The 25,367-nt window shown below is 40.6% G+C and overlaps 1 protein-coding gene across 1 annotated transcript in view; it reads right to left on the bottom strand.

Moving 5' to 3' along the window:
• Nucleotides 1–322: 322 nt before the first annotated feature.
• ATP13A5 (ATPase 13A5) overlaps nucleotides 323–25,367 on the bottom strand; it is a 112,835-nt gene continuing 87,790 nt past the window's right edge. Inside the window, exons 27-31 of the mRNA XM_080656237.1 lie at nucleotides 16,978–17,152; nucleotides 14,234–14,436; nucleotides 3,892–3,980; nucleotides 2,323–2,403; nucleotides 323–837 (exon numbers count right to left, since the gene is read on the bottom strand). Coding sequence (XP_080512363.1) covers nucleotides 577–837; nucleotides 2,323–2,403; nucleotides 3,892–3,980; nucleotides 14,234–14,436; nucleotides 16,978–17,152 — 809 coding nt within the window. The 3' untranslated portion in view covers nucleotides 323–576. The remainder of the gene's footprint in view (nucleotides 838–2,322; nucleotides 2,404–3,891; nucleotides 3,981–14,233; nucleotides 14,437–16,977; nucleotides 17,153–25,367) is intronic.

The raw sequence follows: 25,367 nt of genomic DNA, 5'->3' as shown, positions 1-25,367 counted from the left end.
AATTTTCTAAGTAAATGTCAATTCTTGTTTCTCTCTTACAACTGTACAAAAGGAGCAAAAGGAATTTCGTGACCTTGAAAAAATACTTGTACATAAATGTTCTTTGCAAGTGAATGTAAAGTTAAGAAAACTTGTGACAATTTATTCAGAGAAGGGTGTGTTTTTCAAACGCTTTTATTTTAGGTGAAAATAAAAATATATTTGTGAAACTTTCAAAGACCAGATTCTTTTTTAATTTTCCTTTTTTTTAAGTTGATGTTCATACCATTAATTTCACTACTGAGAAAAGCTGTCCATTTTAACCAGGATAATGCTATGTAATGTGAATAAAGTTTATTTTTTTAAAAATAGATAATCCAGGCAATGTATTTTTCCCCCTCAGTTGTAAAGGGTAGGATACAGTCAAAATAAGCATTGTTAAGGTTCTTGGTCGCAAAGCTCAGTACACTGAGAAATGTGTTTTGAGTCCTCAGCTGGAGAGAGAACAGATAAGGGTAAGCTACCCTCACCTCTCCACAGTACTGTAGTTTCTGGGGAAAAGGGGATGGTGTTAAGCATGTACAACAACAATTCTGATTACAGTCTGGTCCAAAAATGCTGTTCTGTGGTTTGGCCTCCCTGTTGGAGCTTTCCCTTTGGAAGCGGTTCAGGGCTTTCATAGCCTCGGTTGATGTAGAACCCATTTTGGCCATCACCTGAATAGTCCGTCCTGTTTGTGGGAGGCCAGGTGGAGTCTTCTGCCAGCTTCTTTTGCCAGTTCCTATATTGACTTTTCGAACAGAATCCAAATTTATTTTTGATCAATAGCCAGAGCTTTCGATTTTGAAGGATGGCATCCTGGGAAATCCAGTGGGAAAAAAAAAACACACCATCATCCACTTCCCCTGCTGCCTGTTCGCTGGTTTCTTTCTCCTGAAGACCCCTGTTACCACCACAAGCTGCTCCCCCCATCCCTGCCGCTGAGATGTGCTTGTTGCTGCTGCTGTGCTGGCTTCTCCCCACTGCAGGCCCCATCAAGTCTAGCAGCTCCCCTCTCTTTCCCTTGAGAAGCAAGTGCATTGGTGTGCTCAGAAATCTGCTGAATGTATACAGCCTTTCATTTCTACCGATTCCTAGTTAAATTCTGGCTAACGATTCACTTAGAATTAATTTACTGCCAGCGATCACCAGGTATTGTACTCAATAATGTACTCAAAATCAAGAAAAGAAAAATCACTGCTACCTGCCATATGCCACCTAGAAGATGACAAATAAAGGCTTGTTGAATGAATAGATGGACTCTTGCAATCAAATAGATTTTGTTTTCCATTTGGGGCTCTTTTTTTTCTAGGCTCACATGCACATGATTTTTAAACATAATAGAACTTGTCAAAATTTGCATTCCACTTTTGCTTATACTGGACTTTCATATACAATTTGTAGCTACAGTCTTCTTAATACTCCTTTTTAAAGATGTTATAGCATCTCTTCAAATTTCTGTATAACTATTTAAGCAAACATTTTTACTTTAGAACATGTGAGTCCAGTCTAATACTACACCACTGTAGGTAATACTATGATAATACCTTCATACCTTTTTTCTCTCACTTGTTTTTTTTAATATAGTTTCAGAACTACAATTCCTCAGTTAAAGAGTATGAGAAATTTTATATTGGTTGCATCCACTGGAATGTGTGTGTGTGTGTGTGTGTGTGTGTGTGTATTTACAAATTTAGTTGATTCCCTTTTCCAAAGAACATATGGTACATGAATCTTTTTAAAAACAACAACAACAAACAACTATCCTTTAAAAAATACAGAACCCAAAGCTTTCACTGAGTAGGTAAAGTGATTTAGTGACACTAAGTAGAAGAGAAATGCTGTCAGAGAAGACCTTCTAGGGCAAGAATTGACTAGAATGAGCAATGGCTTCCCTTCTCTCTTAATTAAGGAAGGCCTCCTGAAGACAGAGCTTCACTGTAAACGGTCTCATTGAATTTCCAAGCTGGAAGGTCACCTGGTCCAGTCTCTAAGGGATAATTGAAACCACTAGAAAAGTACAATACAGTGCCTTCAAGTGAGGCAAAATTAGAGCTAATTTCATGGTTTGCTTTCTATGCTACGGATACTGAGGGCATTTCTATGCAGCCTTCAAAGAATTATAAATCATTTTACAAGAAGTTTCCCCCAAAGGGTACACGCACAGTTTTTACAAACCCTTCTTACTAGCACTATTGGAGACAAAGGTGTTCGCTCTAAAAAATGAACATCTGTGGAGAATGAGACACTTGATTTGTTTATCTCCTTGGTAGAACAATCAGAACCACACAGAAATCACTTTACCTCTACAAAGAAGGCCACGCAGAACTGGATGAGGGCTGCCACCAAAATTGAAATTCTCCATGATGTCGTGGTTGGGATGAACTGTGGAAAAGGAATACTACTATTAGACATTTCATACCTTACACTTTGAAAAAACGTATTTAATTTACATATTTGTAACAACTCTCTGAGCTTGGAGGTGGGCATTATTTTCAGCACTTTACAGACGAGAAGGTCAGTACCTTGCCCAGGACTCAAAGCCAATAAATAAAAGGCAGAGCCAGAATTCAAATGAGAACCGATTGCCTCTTGTCCTGTGCTCCCTCCAGTGCCTGATGACAGACATGGAGTAAATGTGCCCTGGACCGCAGGCGTGAGACAGGGCATTTGGAAGCCTGTGTGTCTCTCTTCATTTTTGTCCTTTCAAATACAGCAAAAAGGGTATATGATTAAATCATTCATCTAATTACATTTTTACTTCTAATTCCCCCAAAGCTAAATCTATTTGAAATTCAATCTTTCAGTAAAATTGACCTATGAGTAAACATAAGGGGGCAGAAGTTTAAGTTTATTTTAATTGAAGTGAAGGGAACATTTTCTGAACACATCTTCCCAGTCCCAAACCAATGGCTTGATGAAAGTCAAACCTACCCAAGCCACCTCCTTTTAAGGATCAAAGGGTACATATTGACAACCAACTACACTTATTTAATGAGTGTAAGATCTACAACTTCCCATGGCTGCATCCATAGCAAACAAACAAACAAACAAAAACACACACAGCCAAACACATACACACAAAAAAAACAAAACAAAAACACACATTAAAAAAACCTACATAGCCCCATTTCTGATCCTAAATGGTAGAATATGGCTAACTATGTAGAGGACTGAGCTGCCTTTAGGACTAAAACTACAGGTCCTCCACAGTATCAAAATGCTCACTTTTAATTCTCATCTCTATTCTGATATGAGTTATTTTTCCCCCAAGTGGAGGCAGCCTTTCTCTCGGTTGTGAAAAACAGCACACTGGGTGCAAGGGCTGTCTGGAGAGACTGTAAGATATGTAGTGGGTCAATACTTTTTTATTTCTCCCACAGTGTTGGGTCCAAGAACGGGCTCATTAACCTCTAATAAGTTTAATTTTAACCCACTGCACCCTGGATCAAATGGTGTCTACTGTAATCAAACTCCTTACAGTCAGTTTCCAACAGATAAAAATATGATTGGCTTATAAGTCTACTTTTTCTTACTCCTCACAGCTATGGTATGAAGAATTTTGACTATATGTTTTAAAATATTAAACTTGAAAAAATAATTATTGAATTTAATGCATAAAATTTATTATACCCATATAACATTGAAGAATAAAGTATCTCATATATATGTATATATATATGTGTGTATATATATATATATATATATATGTATATATATATATATATATATGTAATTTGCACTTCTAGTAAATAGGAATAGTCTCTCAGTGATCAGAGAGACTATGGTAACAACAGAATTTGAAATTACAATGCAAATATGGTCCCACTGCACATGTGAGTCATAACAGATGTGCAAATGAATACCACTTACCTCCATCACTCGGTATATATCTTGAAAATCAGAAAACAGAATGAAAACTGTGAGGCCCAAGACAGTTATCAGCAGAAATGAGAATACATCTGAAGAAACACCAAATATTACTTTTAGATGCTAAAGGAATGTTTCACATAATTTGGCACACATTGCAGAATCAATTATCTCTGTTGGGCAAATACTAGATACATCTTTGGATGTTTTGAAATATCCTCATATGTTTTAAAATATGTTCGAATGCTTATAAGACAAAGGTGATATCTTAAAGTCTTTCCTCGAATGGCTTGGTATAGAAAGCTGCTAATAAGTGTACTATAGTGCAGCTGTGCGACGCAGCAGGTTGCCTAGGACCAAACCAGAGAGGGTCGGACCTGCATTGCCACCATGTGCCCACCATCCAGATATCATTGCTGACATGTACACATAAGGAACTGTTTGACATTGAAATGGGGACTCAGAACTGTTGGACATGGAAATTGGGACTCAAACATTTTTTGTTATTATATGTTTATTTCTAGTCTGCAGAGGCAAGATTTTTTAAAGGAATGAAATGGGGAAAAAAATAGATACAGAGGCAAAGAAGCATTGAACAGACTGTCAAACTACAGTGGGAAGGCAGGGGAGGTTGCGGGGGGGGGGGGGGGGGCGCTGTAGGAGATCAACCGAAGGACTTGTACGCATGCATATAAGCATAACCAATGGATAAAAAACACTGGGGGGAGGGGGCAGGTAAAGGCATGTACTGGGGGGAAAGGGAGACCGGGGGAAGGTCAATGGGGAAGGAAAAAAAAAAGGAGACATAGGTACTACTATTTGTAATACTTCAAACAATTAAAAATAATAATAATAAAAAAATAAAATAAAATAAAAAATTGTGATCCGCACGCGTACACACACACACACACACACACACACACACACACACACACACACCAAACTTTGCCATGATAGAAGTCAAAGTATCCTGAAGAAACACGTCTGCAGAAAGATGTGGAAGTCACTAGATAAGAAAGGTCCATAAAGGCAGAGTCACATCACTTATCTGAGTGGGAAGCAAAGAGACTTGAACTCTGGATTCCTCCTTCAGGATGGAGGAATCCCAGATAACTTATCTTGAAAGCAATGTAGCAGGAACAAAGACACTGCAAGGCATATGTTGGGTCAGAGTTTCCTTCGGGGAAGTTAGGCATTGCAAGTTGAGGAGTTTAATCTCTAGTGTTCTGAAGGAAGGTAGGAAGCAAGGAGGCCCAGCAGGGGGAATGTTGTAAATTTTGACAGTTCTTTAGTTTAAGAATTCAGGTTTGTTCATGTTTTCTCTAGTACGTGATTATTTTAATGGGCTTTTAATCACTTGCTGCGGACTTTAATTTATTTCATGTGGAAGAACAATAAAATTATAGTGATATCTCTAAAGACCAATAAATGACATTTATTTTGAAAAAAAAAAAATAAGTGTACTATAGTAACTTCCATAAAGGAACTACCTCAACTGAGGAGTCCTGGCGGGGGGAGCGGCGGCAGGACCTTCTGCAGTGATCAGTCCATGTACATGGTCACCAGACAGACCCTGTGTCTACTGACTCCTGCATTCATGGACAGTCAGTCCTCTTGATAGTACCTCATTCTTCTTTGTTGCCTACAGAATGCATCCAAGTGCCTTCCACAATATGGTTCCAATTAGCCTTTCTAAACTGACCTCTGATTGTTCTTCCTTACATTCCCAGGAAAGTTAAACCATAAACCTGCTGCTTCCAGAGGCCCAACACTTTCTACCTTCTGTCCCTCTGTTCACAGAATTTCCTGTGTAGATGGTGTTTTTCCTCTCTTGGCAAGTTCCATTTTTTTTTTTTTAAAAGCCCAGTTCAAATATGACTTTATCTTTAAAGTTCCCCAATTCTCCCTTACAAAATTCTATTTCATATGATGTGTATCATGATCTTTGCATGCTCTTCATTTATGTATCAACTAGACTGTAACCACTTGAAAGTGACTGTACTTGCTTCTCGCTGGGGCTCTAAATTGAAAGAGTAAATGAGAAACTAGCCTGCACATCTGCTGGGTTCTCTCTCCCCAGCCTGCCAAAACTACTTTACTTTTGGGAGCTAAACTTCCCAGAATGCAATGTGCCAACATTACTGCTCTTACCCCAAACCTCATCCACTCCTGTGCCCATCAGAGCTTTTAGATACTTTGTAGATGGTGCATTGGAAATTCTTTGATAGAAATAGTACTTCAGCATTTAATCAGTGTTTCCATGACATCAATGATTCTCATAATCCTCAAAATTTATAAACAGCCCTAGCTGGTTTGGCTTAGCGGATAGAGCGTCCGCCTGCGGACTAAAGGGTCCCGGGTTCAATTCCAGTCAAGGGCACATAACTTGGTTGCAAGCTCCTCCCTAGCCCAGGCCCTGGTGAGGGCTCGTGCAGGAGGCAACCCATCAATGTGTTTCTCTCACACTGATGTTTCTCTCTCTCTCTTTCCCTCTTTCTTCTACTCTCCCTAAAAATCAATGAAAAAATGTCCTCTGGTGAGGATTAACAAACAAATAAACAAACAAAATTTATAAACAAACTAGGTTTTCTCTTATGCTCATTATTCTAGTGTTGATGGTCTACTGGCCCTCAACTCTACATAGGTCATATCAAGGAGAAATCAATGGCAACTGCTCCTCTACTGCAGACCCTAATATTTTAAACAACCAGAGCTCTGGTTTCACCCTTTTTCATCTACACCCACCATCGTATTAATCTACGCTTCACTTTATATACACAACTAGATACAGCGCCTCCTGGAGAATACCCAGGCTTGCTCAGGAAGAACATGAGGCAAAGAGGAAAAAACCTGGGGCTGCCTCTCCCCAAATTAAGCAATCTGAGCAGCTTGGTGACAAGAAGATCCCAGGAAATGGCTATGTGGATTGTTCATTTACTTCATTGTTTCCAAGTCCCAGGGACCCAGATGTTGGGAAGATGATGCCCCAAACATTCATCCTGCTAAAGGCCTGGTGCTCACTAGCAACTAAGTGCATATCACACTGTCCTCAGACTAATGATCTGAAAAGTAGCCAGTGCATGAATGAGCAGTGTGGAAACAAAATTGTAAGGCTCTCTTCTTTAATTCAGCTTTGATTGGAAAATGTAATGAACAACTGAAATGAATGTTGCCCTCCTTGGTTAGTCACTATTGATGAGGAAATTTAAAGAATCAGGCTGTTTATTCAGGTGATTTGGAAAGAAAAGTCCTGGGCAAACCATTACAGATTATTTTCAGATAAGTGAATATTCACACCTGTTTCTATAAAAATTTAACCTGTACTGAGAACAGATTGACAGTTGCCAGAGGGGAGGAGGGTTGGGGAACTGGGTGAAAAGGGTGAAGGGATTAAGCACCACAAATCAGCAGCACAGAATAATCATGTGGATGTAGATTACAGCATAGGGAATATAGTGAATAATGAAATGATGTATGTGTTTGGGGCTAAGTGGGTACTTGGGACAATAGGAGACCGCTCTGTAAAGTGCGTGATTTTCTGCCCACTTTGCTGTGCAGAATAGTGTTGAATGTAAACTGTGGTTGAAAAAAATTTAATCTGTACTTTTTTATATATCTCATCATAAGTTGATCTTCTGCCAAAGGCTGTTAAGAAGGGCAAAGACTTTTCTATTGTATCAATATAAAATTGCTTGTATATTTGAATAGTAGTTCCAAGAACTTTTGACTTATATAACCTTGAAAAATATGATTTATTCTATTGGTTAGAACTTTTTTCATTTTAAATTATCAGCTATGTTTGACATAGGGGTTTGAGCTTACCCAAAAGCTTTAAATCACTATGATGTAACTAATCCAGCTCTAAAACACTCAATTTAAGCAAAAGGACTCTGTAGCTACAATTCAAATCGAAGCACTAGCTAACGTAATATATCCTTCTTGTGAAATATCTATATCTATAAAAAGCCAGCGACCGGAATGCTGTAATGTCCGGACGCTATGACGTCCACTGTGGCCAGCGAACCAGCCGATCCGGGGTGGGGCCGGCCGACCTCCCGTGGCTCCTCCCCCTGGCTGACCCTGCCCATGATGGCCCCCCCCCCACTCCAATCAAGGCCAGGACCAGATGGCCAACTGCCCACAGCCCCTCCCTCTGGCTTGTCCCGCCCTCGATTGCCCCCCCACCAATAAGAAGCCAGGCCAGCCAGCCAACCACCCATGGCCCTGCCCCCAGTCACTGGCCCCCAATTGCTCCCCAACACCGCAACTGGGGGCGGGGCCTGCCGGCCAATCACCTGCGGCCCCTCCCCCCCCATCCGGCCCGGCCCTAATTGGGCCCTGATCGGGGCCAGGCTGCCTGGACCCCACCCATGCATGAATTCTATATATAGTATATATTTAAAAGTATATATATAAAAGTCCAACAACTGGAAAGGTGGGACAGAATGGCAAGAATGACCAGTGGCTATGATGTGCACTGTGGCAGCCAACCAGCCTGATCCGGACCCTGATCGATCGGCCCCACCCCCCCAACCGGCTTGGCCCCCGATTGGCCCCTAACACCCTAATTGGGGGTGGGACCATCTGGCCAACTGCCCTTGGCCCCTCCCCCTGCTGGCCTGGCCCCCACCTGTGCACGAATTTATGCACTGGGCCTCTAGTCCTATATAATAAAAGAGTAATATGCAAATTAATCATCACTCCGCTACACCCACCAGCCACGCCCACCAGCCAATCAGGAGCGAATATGCAAATAAACCCAACCAAAATGGCTACAGCCACAGAGAGCAGGAGGGAGGCTTGGGTTTCCCCAGCAATGGAGGAAGCCAAGCTTTCCACCTGCCCTTGCCAGCCTAGGCCTCCACTCAAGGCTACAAAGTTTCAATTATAGAAGATACATAAATCCAAAAAACAAAATGGCTGCGGCAACAGAGTAAGCAGAAGGCTTGGCTCCGCTCCAGGCTACAAAGTTTCAATTGTAGAAGATAAATAAACCCCAGATACCAGGGCCTCCGCTTGGGTCACCAGGGGGTGTGGCCGGCCTGCAAACCACCACAGGCCCCTCGCCCAGGCCACCCCATGCCCCAAGGGAACCCCCACCCTGATCCGGGACACCCTTTAGGGCAAACCAGCTGGCCCCCACCCATGCACCAGGCCTCTATCCTATCTAATAAAAGAGTAATATGCAGATTGACCATCACTCCAACACACAAGATGGCTGCTCCCATGTGGTCAAAGATCCTGCCCCCACGTGGACACAGATGGCCACCACAAGATGGCCAGCAAGGGAGGGCAGTTGGGAGGGACCAGGCCTGCAAGGGAGGGAAGTTGTGGGGAATCAGGCCAGCAGGGGAGGGCAGTTGGGAGGGACCAGGCCTGCAAGGGAGGGCAGTTGGGGGCGATCAAGCCTGAAGGGGAGGGCAGTTAGGGGTGACCAAGCCGGCAGAGGAGGGAAGTTGGGGGCGACCAGGCATGCAGGGAAAGGCAGTTGGGAGGGACCCAGGCCTGCAGGGGAGAGAAGTTGGGGGGGACCAGGCCTGCAGGGAAGGCAGTTAGGAGTAACCAGGCCTGCAGGGGAAGGCAGTTGGGGGCAAACAGGCTGGCAGGGGAGCAGTTAGGCATCAATCAGGCTGGCAGGGGAGTAGTTAGGGGGTAATCAGGCTGGCAGGAAGAAGTGGTTAGGGGCAATCAGGAAGGCAGGCAGGCGAGCAGTTGGGAGCCAGCAGTCCTGGATTGTGAGAGGGATGTCCAACTGCCCGTTTAGGCACGATCTCACCAGGATCAGGCTTAAACAGGCAGTCAGACATCCCTCGAGGGGTCCCAGATTGGAGAGGGTGCAGGCTGGGCTGAGGGATACCCCCCTGCCCTGTGCACGAATTTTGTGCACCAGGCCTCTAGTGTAGATATAAAAAAGTAAAAAATTTAATTCGGTAAAATTTATAAACCACCACAAGGAAGTGGGGTTTGATCAAGAATGTGAAGATGATTTAATGACAAATTTATTAATATAACAGACTAGTACTTGGTCACAGGACAACAAAGAGCATAATTGTTGCAGTAGGTGACAGGAAGGAGTTTAATGAAATGCATCTCCCATTTTGGATTTTAAAACACACTTCTAATTATTGGAAGTAAGATAATTTCATGAAATAGCCTACCTTGAACCAATATTCAAAATTATATTTATAAGTAAATATAATTGTTATATTTTATTATATTTATTAATAAAAAAATAGTTCTAGTAGTTTTCAGAAGCCTGGGTAGAACTATCTGCTATTACCACTATTATTTAACATTGTCCTGAAAATTCTGGACTCTACGGTAAGACAAAATATACAAAAAAGTATAGGATTAGTTTCTTAAATAAGTGTGCAGGATCTATCATGCAGAAAACAACAAATATTTACTAAGAGGTATAACAGGAAGCATAAAGATATAGAAAGATAAGACATGTTCTTAAATGTGGAGATTTAAGTGTGTAAATAAATACATTTTTCCCAAAGGGGATTTTTAAAAAAGCCTGACAATTTATTCTAGAGTTTTTCTAGAAGAATAAACAAGAAAGAAAAGTAATAAATATTTTTTAAATGAAGAGTAACAAGGATATGCCAACCTTACTACTTATAAAAACATATAAAAGTCTAATTTCTAAAGCCAAGTGGTAGATCAAGAATAGGCTGGCATATCAATAAAACAGAGCAGGTAGTATAGAAAATATTAATCTTATAAAAATTAATATATAGTATAACTAAGTGGGGAACCTTTTTTCTACCAAGGATCATTTGGATATTTATAATATCATTTGTGGTCCTTACAAAATTATTAAATTAAAAAGTAGTCTGCTATATTTGGTCAAACATTTAATTAACTCACCCCTAATGCCTTGGTAGGGCCAGACCAAATGATTTCCCAGGTCTTACTAGTATATGGCCCATGGCCGAATTTTCCTAACCCCTGGTATATAACATAAATAACACATTAAAATTTATATAATATAGACTTTAGAAACCAAGATGGCGGCATAGGTAAGCACCTAAACTGCTGCCTCGCACAACAATTTCAAAACTACAACTAAAAGACAGAACGTCTATCACCCAGAACCACGGGAAAGCTGGCTGAGTGGAAGTTCTACAACTAGACGGAAAGAGCAAACAGCATTGAGGGGTGCACAAGCGCTGAAAAACTGAGGTACAGAGACGCGCGAATTGGGCTGGCGACGGGTGACTGAAAGCGCTGCTGTTTTCAGCCCGAAGGGAGATAAGCTCCCGATTACTCCGAACTCGTTTCTGGGGAGACGCGGGGGACCCAAACTCCTACAGGGAGAAGCTGGACTGTCTGCCGTGGGGTCGGAAAGTGAGGGAGGCTTGCTTGCAGGGCTGTGCGCAGGAACAATTGTTTACTGTGCTGGGGTGCAGGACTCGGGGACAGGGTCGGAGCCGCAGAGCCGGCTTACTGGCAGCCATCGCTGTTTGCCACGCCCTAGCCTAGTCACGCCCTGAGACCCCGCCCTGCACAATCTGCAAACCCACCCAAGCTCCAAGCAGCAGCTTTAGCATATGAATGGCCTGCCCTATCGCAGCTTAACCTAGCAAACTTGCAGCCCAGGTCAGACAGCTCCAAAACCTCCAAACTCCAAGCAAAGAGGAGAAAACTATAGTTCTTGCTGTAGCTCCTGCTGGGTGGCCTCAGACAGTAGCTGACCTGCACCCCATTGGAGATCCAGAAGCCAGTGTACCTAGTGGTCAGTGTGAGACACCAGATTTCAACTCCTCACATCCATAAGTGATACATTCAAGAGGCAGACTCAGTGAGCACCAAAGCCCCACTGAAACAAGTCCTGCACCATAAGCGTGTCTCCAGCGCAGCAGTTCTTCCATTATAGACACAGCGGGTCCTCACAGCCAATTGGCCTGGAGGTCAATTCCTCCCAGTGTACCAACAGCAATCAAGGCTTAACTACACCAAGACTTTGCACTCAGCCCACAAAGGGGTGTACCAAAGGCGTCCACCTCAGGTGATTGGGGAGGCTGAGCTACTGGCCCCTATAGGTCACCTACCACACAAAGCCACTCCATCAACATAAGGAAGCAGCAAAATGCGGAGACAAAGAAACATGTCACGAATGAGAGAAATGGAGGAAAGCAAACTAATGGACGACATAGTGTTCAGAACCACATTTATAAGGTTACTCAAGAATCTTCTAAAAACCGCCAAGAAACTTGATGAGACCTTCAAGGACCTTAATGAGAATGCCAAAAAAATGGAAAAGGACCAGTCAGAAATTAAGCATACACTGTCTGAAATAAAGAATATACCGAAACTCAACTGTAGATCAACGTACCCCAAGAATCAAACCAAAGATCTGAAATGTGAGGAAATAAAAAACACCCAACCAGAAAAACAAAAAGAAAAAATCCAAAAATATGAAGATAGTGTAAGGAGCCTCTGGGACAACTTTAAGCGTACCAACATCCAAATTTTTGGGGTGCCAGAAGAAGAGAAAGAGCAAAATATTGAAAACCTATTAGAAGAAATAATGACAGAAAACTTTCCCTACCTGGTGAAAGAAATAGACTTACAAGTTCAGGAAGTGCACAGAACCCCATACAAGAGGAATCCAAAGAGGACCACACCAAGACACATCATAATTAAAATGCCAAGAGCAAAAGACAAAGAGAGAATCTTGAAAGCAGCAAGAGAAAAACGGTTAGTTACCTACAAGGGAGCACCCATACGACTGTCAGCTGATTTCTCGGCAGAAACTATGCATGCCAGAAGGGAGTGGCAAGAAATATTCAAAGTGATGAACAGCAAGAACCTACAACCAAGATTACTCTACCCAGCAAAGCTATCATTCAGAGTTGAAGGTCAGATAAAGAGCTTCACAGACAAGAAAAAGCTAAAGGAGTTCATCACCACCAAACAAGGATTACATGAAATGCTGAAGGGTGTTCTTTAAGAAGAGGAAGAAGAAGAAAAAGGTAAAGATAAAAATTATGAACAACAAAATGACATCAAATACATACCTACCAACAAGTGAATCTAAAAATCAAGTGAATAAAAAATCTGAAGAACAGAATGGACTGGTGAATATAATAGAATCAGGGACATAGAAAGGGAGTGGACTGACAATTCTCAGAGGGGAGGGGGTGTGAGGGGTGCGGGAAGAGACTGGACAAAAAGCTTACACCTATGGATGAAGACAGTGGCGGGGGATAAGGGCATGGGGTGGGGTGGGGAATCAGGTAGAGGGGAGCTAGGGGGAAAAAAAGAGGAACACCTGTAATAATCTGAACAATAAAGATTTATTTTAAAAAAAAATAAAAAAATAAAAGATTCACTTTATAGAAGCAATAGGTTACGTTACTAAAACTTACGACCATCATATAATACTTACAAATTTTCATCACCATTTATTAAAAAGAATAGATATTTTGTGAACTAATCAACTGTATAAGACAGAATTCAATTAAAAATTTAAATTATGTTTTTAATTGATATTTAAAACGATAAAAATTTAATGGTTTTTAAAAAAAAAATTTTATATAATATAAATTATTCATATGATAAAACCATAAACATATATGAATATAGGTATGATAATGGTGGCATTACATTGAGTTGAGAAATAAGTGACTAAAAGGAATATTAAATAATAAAATATGCTGGGAAAACTAGGGACTAATTGGATAAACTAGTTTGATCTCTACTTTAAATTATATCTCAAATTAACTTTAGGTTTTAAAAAGCATTAAAAGAAATTTTTAAAAAATTAAATAAATGATAATATGATTTTGCAATGAGAAAAAATTGTGCATAAAGGCAATGGAAAACTCACAAAGGAATACAGCTCATACAAATAAATAAGAAATATAATAGCAACCCAATAGAAACAAATTAATAAAAATATAAATGAAATTCAGAGAGGAAGAAATGGCTAATAACATCAATACATGTTCATCCTCACTGGTGATTAAAGAGATGTACAGAATTGTTAAAGTAACTTCTTCAATGTTATAAATAATTACAAGGTTATATTTGAATTGGTTGGAAAGACTTTTACAAAACTTTTTGACATATATGTAGGTGTTTAAATTCCTTCTTGATGGCTCACAAGAGGGCAGGACTCATGTGACAATTCAATAGTGCATGTGCTTCCATGCCAATGAGCAGGTTTCTCCCATGGGCTCTACCACCTATGAAAATTACCATTTAGTACTCAATTTTAGATCAATGCAATGGTTTCCCTCTCAGCCAATCACCTCAGTGAATTGCACCTCCGGGGAGATAGAGGGGGAGGAGAAAAATGATATTCGAAAAGAAAAAGTAAACTTCATATACTTACAGTTTGTGTAGATGGGTTTTCGAAATGGCTTTCCCTTAGAAAAGACAAATGCTACTGAGATACAGTTAATGGTCACGATGGGCCACAGTGTGGTACTCTCAAAACTTAAAATTGAACCAGGAATCAGAGTTGCATTTCCAGTCCAGTTTCTTTCCAAACTCATATTTGTTGAGAAATTACTTTGGTTGTCCAGAAAGCACTCACTACAAAAGAATCACCAGCATTTATGGGACTTTTTATTTCATTTTTCTCCAGCTGGTGGAAAAAATCAGTTTACCACTACCACAGAACCTCAGCTTTCAAACTGTTCCAGCCAGTAACTACCAAGACATAAAGCTCTTGCAATGTCAAAGCAGAAATAAAATTCAGAGGAAGTCAAGATTGTTCTTTGTGCAGCACTCCATTTAGAAAAAGTGATCTGTATTGAAAGGGCTTGAGTGGCCATTTTCTATGGAATTCCTTTTAATTCAGAGTAAATGTGTGTGTGGTTCTCCCATCCAAGTGCTAACTAGGCCCGACCCTGCTTAGCGTCCAAGATCAGACTAGATAGCGTGTGCTGAGTCCTGATTTTGAATCTGCCCACCCTCTCTTCACACAACCAAAGGCTCTTCCAGAGGATCTGAACATAACACTCTCCTGCTTATGAGTGTTTATGGCTTTGTTTTGCCAATAAATTAAGTTGAAACTTCTTAGGCAAGTCCAGAAGACCTCCAGACTCTCATCTCAATGTATCTTTCCAGCCTTATCTTTTGCTAGTCCTTATAGACTCCTTATATTCTGAACATATAGGAATATTCCCTGCTCCCCAAATATCACTATTTGCATACCTCTGGGGTCATATGTGCTATTCCTTCTGAATGTCTTTACATTTGCTGGCCAGCATAACCAGTGCCCCCATTTTTCCCTCTTAGTGTTGCATTTAGCTCATTATTTTGCAAATATTCATTCACATGTTTTTATTTTCCAGTCCTGTGATTAGAGTTCCTTGAATGTGGAGTTTTCTTTTTGGTTTTATTTATTTATTTTGTTTTACTCAGATTTTCAACAAATCCTTAGCACCTAACACAGTGATGCCACATAGCATTTGCTCAGAAAAATATTTAAGATTCGGGCTTTCCCAGTCCTGATGGAGCTTTGAGCAATGTTTATTTTTTTCAGTTTCAAACCCACAAATCAGTTTCCAACAGTTTTCTTATTCTGCTTGAAACTTTTTACTGCTATTATAATTGTTTATAAATAACTTTTCTTTTCCAGTTGTGACCTCAAATGCAAGACTTAAGTCTTATTATCCTTGGCTCCCTGGGGTTCCAAAATGTGCTTTGCATAGAGATGTTGAGTTAATGTTTGCTTAATAGATTAATGAAACAATCAGTGGTTAACAAAGCATTCTTGCACAAAGTGGACAGATAAACTAGAGGAGTTGAAGCACAGAGTTTAACACTAAACTAGTATATCTAATTCAATATACTTACATTGCATATAAGAAAGCTGAGGGCTAATATGACTTAGCTAATTAATGCTAGAGGCAGGACTACCCATCCATCATCCTTTTGGCTATGCCATGTTGTCTCCTAGATTTCTTTTTTTTTTTTTTTAAATATATTTTATTGATATTTCACAGAGAGGAAGGGAGAGGGACAGAGAGCCAGAAACATCGATGAGAGAGAAACATCGATCAGCTGCTTCCTGCACACCCCCCACTGAGGATGTGCCCGCAACCAAGGTACATGCCCTCGACCGGAATCGAACCCGGGACCTTTCAGTCCGCAGGCCGACGCTCTATCCACTGAGCCAAACCGGTTTCGGCTGTCTCCTAGATTTCATTAGACCTTTACTTCTCTGAATATGTGCACTTCAATTTGGCAGAAAATCTGGTTTTGAAATAAAAATAACTTCTATATTTCAAGTAGTAGTTGAATTTCTGACTTTGAGGTCTAAATGACAACTTTAGACATCATTTGGTACTTTTCAAACTATCTTTCACTGGTTCCTGGAGTTCTGATGCCTTCACAACCTCAGTGGAGTGAGGGGGAGTTTGTACAAGCCCAACTTCAAAAAGAACAGCACTTCGCTTGCCTTTCCTTTTGGAGGTCAGGCAGGCTTTATTGGAAAAAATAAGTTAAACATCTATGGCATAGTTCACCTCAGCTAACCCTTAATCTATAGTTAAAGAAATTAAAGCTCAGGGAATTGGAAAGATTTGCCCAAAGTAATTTAAGCAAATCTCTTACATAGGAGGGTACAGCTGGCTTCAGCCCACACACCAAATCCAACCCACCAACTGTTTTTGTGAATGAAGTTCTATGGAACACAGTCACATCCACATGTTTACATGTTGTCTGTCTATGGCTGCTTTTTCACTCTAATAGCAGATTGAGTAGTTGCAACAGAGACTATCTAGCCCACAAAGCCAAAACTATTTACTATCTGTCCCTCTACAAGAAAAGTTTGCCCACCTCTGGTCTATATAATATCCATTCTACCAGGGAGTTCATTCAGTAAACCAACTGTCAGATCTATACCTCAACAACCAATGTAAAAATGTTCTCCTATCCATTCCATATGGCTCATCCCAGGACTCCACCCATCAACTGTGTTCTGTGTTCTATCTCACTACTGGTATTTTGCAGTGTGGAGACATAACTTTTGTTAATTAAAATTTTATAGTTCAAACCCAGTTGTACAATGTCATTGATAGTCATCGTATCACCTTTGGAAAGGAAAAGTAAGGAACTAACCATTACCTGTATCTGTAGACCTCACAGTACCAGGGCTGCTGCTTCACATAGAGAAATGCACAGACTTGCACAATGCAGGTGACACAGGTATTCAACAAGACTGAGAGCAGCAAAGGGGGAGAGAGGAGCTGTCCTGCTGGTCGGTATGGAGCCAGCTTTGGATAGGCATGAGTTGAACTCACTGAAAGAGAAATGCATTTTTCCAAGTTACACTTTCATTGTTGAGAATAAAAGACTGAGATGTACCCTCTAAATCCTTAGGATTTTCTGAGTCGATAGGAGTATCTTTGTTATTCATGGTGAGTCCTGATAGATCATGCCAACAAGATGACTCATGGTGGGCCTGAAGAGAGTTTGTGCTAAGGAGATGACTCAGGATGGGATCTGGCATGCCAAAAACAAACAAACAAACAAACAAACAAACAAACACAAAAACAAAAACACACACACACAAAAAAACACAAAAAAAACAAAAAACAAAAACAAAAAAACAGCTGTGTGATTGGAGAATTGGGACTTTGAGACTCCTGACATCAGGCTGATCTTCAGAGAGATAAGAGGAGCTGGGATTGAATTCAGCTTCATGGCCAATGATTAAATCAATTATGCCTCAATAATGGAACTGCCATGGAAACTCCACACACGGGAGTTCAGGTATGTTTCCATGCTTGGATATACTCGGCATATTATCACACATTGATTTGCCAGGAGGATAAGGCAAACTGACTCCCCATGGAGAGGACAATGGAATATCATCTTTGGGACCCCTCCCAGATCTTTCCCTATAAGTCTCTCACATTAGCTGGTTCTGATTTGTATCCATTTGCTATAGCAAAACTGTAATGATATGTGTAGCACTTTTCTGAGTTCTGTGAGAGGTTGATGCGAATTACTTAATCTGAGAGGTTAGTGAGAAACTCCAAATTTGTAGCCAGCTGGTCAGAAGTGCAGGTGGCATGGGAACCCCCTAACTTAAAGCTAGTATCTGAAGTAAGGACAGCCTTGTTGAGGTTGAGCCCTTCACCAGCAAAGTTTGGCCTAAATCCTGGTAGCTGGCATGAGAAGTCATTAAAGGGCACACAGAAGGGTAAATACAATGTGGGCTGTGGTCAGAGCTGAGGAGAGGTGAAAGGAGACTGCCCCCCATGTGTAAGAAGACAGAGGCAGAGGCTCCAGTGCTTGGAGTTCTTTCTGCATTTCAATACACAAGGTAGAATGTGGTCACAGAGTTCATAAAGAGACCATGGGTAATGAAAAGAGGTGTAATTGCACTTGTGCATCTGGCTTTTCCCACTTTGGACTTCTCTTTCTCAGATGCACATTGGATTTCCAGCATTCCTTTTTATATAGCAACTAAGATAGATTGAAGTATTGGTCTCATCAGGACAAAGTAGACTTTACCACTCCTTAGTTTTGGTTTCACTGATTTTATCTGACCAAAGAAATGTTATAAGAGCTCCGAGGCCTTCTTGCACAGCTGGGCTTGCTCTCTGCTTTGCTCTCTGTGACCTGCAATGGGAACATGTCTAGGTCTGCTCATTCAGCCTGGCTCCTGGATGAAAAATATGGAGCAGACATGAATCAAACACATAGCTTGGACCAAGACCAACTCACTACATCCTAAAGCAGAATGGCTCAGCTAAGCCGACCTATATGCACGTTGAATGACAATCAACCTATAGACCAACGAGTGGGTGTTGTAAGCCAAAGACTTTTTAGGGTAGTTTGTTAAGCAGCATTTGTAGCAATAACTGATTGATTCAGAGCCCTTATATAAAGAATATTTTAACTTTTTCCTAATACTTTCTGACAAGGAATCTGTATACCTGACTATAGATAAATTTAAAAATAATAACTACCATATTTGACAAAGGAGGCAAAGAGCATACAATGGAGTCAAGACAGTCTCTTCAATAAATGGAGCTGGGAAATTTGGTCAGATACAGGCAAAAAAATGAAACTAGACCACCAACTTACACCATACACAAAAAAACAAACTCAAAATGGCCAAAGAACTTAAATGTAAGACGGGAAACCATAAAAATCCTACAAGACTCTATAGGCAGCAAAATAGCAGACATATGTCATAGCAATATCTTTACAGACACAGCTCCTAGGGCAATGGAGAATAAGGAGAAGAAAAACAAATGGGACTACATCAAAATAAAAAGCTTCTGCACAGCAAAAGAAACCATCAACAAAACAACAAGAAAGCCCACTGCATGGGAGAACATATTTGCCAATGATATTTCAGATAAGGGTTTAATCTCCAAAATTTACAGAGAACTCATACAACTTAAAATGAAGATAAATAACCCAATAAAAAATGGGCAAAAAACCTAAATAGACACTTTTCAAAAGAGGACATACAGAAGGCCGAGAGACATATGAAAACATGCTCAAAGTCACTAACCATCAGAGAGATGCAAATCAAAACAATAATGAGATACCATCTCACATCTGTCAGAATGGCTATCACCAACAAATCAACAAACAACAAGTGCTGGCGAGGATGCAGAGAAAAGGAACCCTCCTGCACGGCTGGTGGGAATGCAGACTGGAGCAGCCACTGTGGAACACAGTATGGAGTTTCCTCAAAAAGTTAAAAATGGAACTCCCATTGGACCCAGTAATCCCACTTCTAGGACTATATCCCAAGAAACCAGAAACACCAAACAGAAACACCTATGTTCATAGCAGCACAATTTACAATAGCTAAGACTTGGAAACAGCCTACATGCCCATCAGCAGATGAGTGGATTAAAAAACTGTGGTACATCTACATAATGGAATATTATGCCGCTATAAAAAAGAAGGAACTTTTACCATTTGCAACAGCATGTATGGAACTAGAGAGCATTATGCTAAGCGAAAGAAGCCAGTCAGAGAAAGATAAATATCACATAATCTCACTCATATGTGGGATATAATGATCAACATAATTCGATGAACAATCATAGATCCAGAGACAAATGTCAGGAGAGGGGGTGGTTAGAGAGCAACCAAAGGACATGTATGCATGAATATTAGCATAACCAATGGAGACAGACACTGGGGCAGTGAGGGCTTGCCTGGGGTGGGAATGGCTGTGTGTGTGTGTGGGGGGGGGTCAATTGGGGAAAAAGGAGACATCTGTAAAATTTTAGACAATAAAAAAATTATAATGTAAAATAAATAAATAAATAAATAAATAAATAAATAAATAAATAAATAAATAAAAATAATGACTACCATTTTGGGACTCCTACTAGACCAGGTTAGTGTTTTGTAAATGTTATCTTTATTTCCTCAAAAAGCAATAGAAAATAGGTATTTTATCTTCTATTTTGTAGGTGAAGAAACAGGTTTAGAGAAGTAGAGTCCTTTGTTTCAAGACCCACAGTGTATGAGTGATGTAAACTCAAGTCTGTTTGACTTTCAAGCCCAACGTTTTCTGCCCTACAGTATAATGCAGTGGCGTGAGTCTCATGAATTAAAAACAATAAAACGGATCCCTAAAATACAAGCTTGAATAGCAGTATTGTTTCTCAGCAGCCGGAAAAGCTGCTCTGAATTGTCCAGGTTTCTTTTTTTTTAAAAATAAATCTTTATTGTTCAGATTATTACAATTGTTCCTCTTTTTTCCTCCCATAGTTCCCCTCCACTCGGTTCCCACCCCACCCTCTGCCTTTACCTCCCCCTCCACTGTCCTCATCCATAGGTGTATGATTTTTGTCCAGTCTCTTCTCACACCCCCCACACTCCTTTCCCCCTGAGAATTGTCAGTCCACTCCCTTTCTATGCCCCTGATTCTATTATATTCACCAGTTTATTCTGTTCATCAGATTTTTTATTCACTTGATTTTTAGATTCACTTGTTGATAGACATGTATTTGTTGTTCATAATTTTTATCTTTACCTTTTTCTTCTTCTTCCTCTTCTTAAAGAATACCTTTTAGCATTATCATATAATACTGGTTTGGCAGTGATGAACTCCTTTAGCTTTTTCTTATCTGTGAAGCTCTTTATCTGCCCTTCAATTCTGAATGATAGCTTTGCTGGGTAGAGTAATCTTGGTTGTAGGTTCTTGCTGTTCATCACTTTGAATATCTCTTGCCATTCCCATCTGGCCTGCATAGTTTCTGTTGAGAAATCAGCTGACAATTGTATGGGTGCTCCCTTGCAGGTAATTAACTGTTTTTCTTTTGCTGCTTTTAATATTCTCTCTTTGTCTTTTGCTCTTGGCATTTTAATTATGATGTGTCTTGGTGTGGTCCTCTTTGGATTCCTTTTGTTTGGGGTTCTGTGCGCTTCTTGGACTTGTAAGTCTATTTCTTTCACCAGGTGGGGGAAGTTTTCGGTCATTATTTCTTCAAATAGGTTTTCAGTATCTTGCTCTCTCTCTTCGTCTGGCACCCCCATAATTTGGATATTGGTACGCTTGAGGTTGTCCCAGAGGCTCCTTACACTATCTTCAAGTTTTTGGATTCCTTTTTCTTTTTGCTTTTCTGGTTGAGTGTTTTTTGCTTCTTTGTATTTCAAATCTTTGACTTGATTTTTGCAGTCCTCTAGTCTGGTGTTAGGTCTCTGCATAATATTTTTTATTTTAGTCAGTGTATGTTTAATTTCTAGTTGGTCCTTTTTCATATCCTCGAGGGTCTCGCTACATTTATCAGCCTTTTCTAGGAAATTCTTGAAAATCCTTATAACCGTCGTTTTGAACTCTATATCCAATCATTTGCTTTCCTCCATTTCTTTCATTTGTCGTCTGTTTCTTTGTCTCCGCATTTTTGCTGCTTCCCTGAATTGGTAGAGTAGCTTTGTGTGGTAGGTGTCCTATAGGGCCCAGTGGCTCAGCCTCCCCCAGTTACATGAGGTGGACACATTTGGTGCACCCCTTTGTGGACTGTGTGCACAGCCTTATTGTAGTTAAGTCTTGACTGTTGTTGGTATCACTGGGAGGAATTGACCTCCAGGCCAATTGGCTGTGAGAGTCAGCTGTGTCTACGCTGGGAGAACTTCTGTTCTGGAGACACCCTTATGAGACAAGACTTGCAAAATTGCAAAAGCCTCTGTGCTCAGCTTGGATGGGGCGGAGTCTCAGGGCGGAGCAAACAGCCTTGGCTTCCCGTCAGCCCTGACCTATGAGGCCCCTGGGTCTCAGTGTCCCTCGGTAATCGCTGCAAGCACCTCTGAGAGAAAGCTGCCCTCAAGTTTCGCCTGCTGCCAGACAGTCCAGTTTTTCCCCAAATGTATCTGGGTTCCCAGAAACTCGCCTGGAACTGGATTTCAGCACAGTCGGGAGCTTCCGTCTCCCTCCCGCTTTAGAAAGCCAGCCGTGCACTCAGCCGCCCATGCAACTCAGCAGTCAGTCCTCTCTGTGCACGTGTGCCTCCGGACCCCTGCCTTCCGCAGCTCCCCTGAGTCTCAGTGTGCTTTCTCTTTTCCTGACAGTCCAGATTCCCCCCGAATGAGTCTGGGTTCCCAGAGTCTCACCTGGGACTGGAGTTCAGCCCAGTCGGGAGCTTCCATCTCCCTCCTGCTTGGGAAGGCCAGCCACGCACTCAGCCGCCCGTGCACTCAGCTGCCCGTCCTCTCCGTGCACACGCGTTTCTGTACCTCAGCCTTTTGCAGCTTCTCTGAGTCTCAATGTGCTTTCCTCTTTCCTTCTAGTTGTAGAATTTCCATGCAGCCAGATTTCCTGTGGTTCTGGATGGTGTCCATTTTGTCTTTTAGTTGTAGTTTTGATATTGTTGTATGAGGTAGCAGTTTAGGTGTTTATCTATGCCACCATCTTGGTTTTCAACCTGTCCAGGTTTCTTTAAAATGATGATGATGATGATATATGCTATCAGAGTGCATGTAGAGGAATGATATATTTTATTCAGAATTAAGCATATTGCTCATATTGCCACTAAGGTGAGAGTGTCTTGAATTAAATTGAGTTGTTTACACATACACTAAGCAGACTATGAGCTCCCTGAGGGAAAACAACCTGTCTCATGCCACTTTTGGACCTTACTGAACCTAGCACAGGGCCTGCTGTATGGGAGGACTTAGCAGTTTTCATTCCTATTCTCAAAGTACAGTTCTTAATTGTTCAGCATCATTTGGGTATAATACAGGTATGCTTCTCATATATATATTGAGAGAGAGAGAGAGAGAGAGAGAGAGAGAGAGATTGATTTCAGAGAGGAAGGGAGAAGGAGAGAGATGGAAGCATCAATAATGAGAGATAATCACTGATCAAGGAAATAGAGATTCAAAGGAGTCACCATTTAGGGTCATTTGCAAGGTGAATGAGTAGAGTCAGATGAAAACAGTAAGAAAAGAAAGAATAAAGAGACAAGTTGGTTTCTTGGAAATAAAGAAAGCAGCCTTGGGTGTTCTGGCCCTCCTCTGGGCCCGGTGCTTCTGAATTTCTGTTCTCAGATTTTTTTTTTTTAGAATTATATTCCTCTATTTTCTTGATCTAATTTAAGTATATCTTATTGAAGAGAACAAAGGTGTCACAAGGACAGATTCCTTTCAAGAGGATTTCTAGGCCTAGAGTCAAATTGGACTTCAAGGTATATATTATCTTAATTGAAGTCCCTGACTTCTTCTTACTTTTCTGCTGGATTTTCCCTTTAATATACACAGATGGGCAAAAGTAGGTCTACAGTTATTTGTATACAAAAAGACATGCAGGTTATGATTATTACAATAGCTTTATTAACTCTAAAGAATGTCACAATTCAATGTAAATCTGCTTTTGCCCACTCCTGTATTATATCTTGTTTTATTAGGTGCCTTTGTGTGCTGATTCAAAATCTTGTGGAAACAAAGCAGGTGTATATAGACAAGCAAGTATATAAATAAATTAAATGTGTGATAGTATTGTCTTTTATCACATACTAACTCAAGCTTAAGGTCAAAACCATAACTGGGAACTTGGACATGTAGGGGTCCTTGGTAAAAGTGATTTTACATTGATCATTTAATTGTCAATGACTCTTAACACCTGCAGATGAATGTCCACATTTCTCAGCCTGGTAGTCAAGATCCTGTGATTTGACCCAACTCACCTTTCAAATTTTATCTCTTGATATTTCTTTTCAAATGTCCTACAGTGTGGTTAAATTGAAAAACTCATGCTCCATATTTATCTGCTCTCTCTTGCTCATGTTGTTTTGTTCTACTTTGTTTCCTTCTTTTAGTAAAAAAAAAAAAATATTTGAAATCTATCCATCCTTCCTGTTTTGTTATAAATGCTACCACTTCCATGAAGCCATACTTAACATCTCTCTCTCTCTCTCTCTCTCTCTCTCTCTCTCTCTCTCTCTCTCTCTCTCTCTCTGTCTTCCCTTACTATCTCCTTCCTAATCCCAGATTATCAGAAGCAATCTCTGCTTTTTCTGAACTTCTTATTTCCTGGCACTCACTACTTTAGATTTGCGTTTCATTCATTCATGTATGTGAGTCCCCCACTAAACTCTGAACTTTAGTGATCAGTCTTTTTATACAGCAGGCATGTACATTGCCTAACACATAGTAGGAGATGGACATGTCTAAGAGGATGGTGAATGCGGCTTTTCATTTTGTAAAGAAATTAGCCCATTGCCATAATTCCAGAGTACCTACTAAGTGAGATCCATATTGGTCCTTCAACTATAAGCATGCAAGCATACCCTCAAACACACACAATTACCTATGTGCAGACTATATATGAGAAAACTATAGAGATTATCAAGAGATTTTTAAAAGGGAATTTTTAGAAGGAGCAATAACTGTGTTTTTCTTTCCTGCATCACCCTAACCCAAAGTAGTGAAGGTCTTAAGAACCACCCTAAGAGAAATGATTTTGAGGTTGAAATATCAGAGGGAAGAGAGAGGGGGAGCAGTGAGAGCAAGCTATATCATTTACTAATTGGTAGCACAAGCAGAAGCTATAGGAATTAACCAAACTAGAGGTGTCTTGAGAAGGATCTGCCCAATGAGGCAGTCATCTGGGGCTAGAGGTATGTACCACTAGAAGGCAGTTGCTGAAAGTAATTCTGAGGAGTCAGAAGGAGAGAGCACCACTATGTCAAGCAGAGGTCTAATCCAGACCAATCCACAGAAACTCTGAAGAACCCAAGAACTCACCAATGGTCCCCCTACAAATTGCCTGAACTTAAGATGTCTGCCATGTCAGGAGACAACTACAACACTCCCACTTAAGTAAAAAGTTCTTTGCTCTTGTTGCTCTCATATTCCCAGAAACAGGTTTTGAATTTAGGTGAGTAGAGACCATTACAAGGAAAGCAGAGACCATGGCCTTCTCACCTACTGCTTGCTCCAAACCATAGGTCAGGCTTGATATAGGGAAAGCAAGGCTCTGAATTAGATGAAAACTCAAAATGTTAATTTATAATACCTAGATGTCTTATAGCTAA

Source organism: Plecotus auritus (assembly GCF_963455305.1).
Source record: "Plecotus auritus genome assembly, chromosome: 2".
Lineage (NCBI taxonomy): Eukaryota > Metazoa > Chordata > Mammalia > Chiroptera > Vespertilionidae > Plecotus > Plecotus auritus.
Note: the sequence above shows the minus strand (reverse complement) of the source record. Positions and strands in the feature narration are given on the sequence as shown.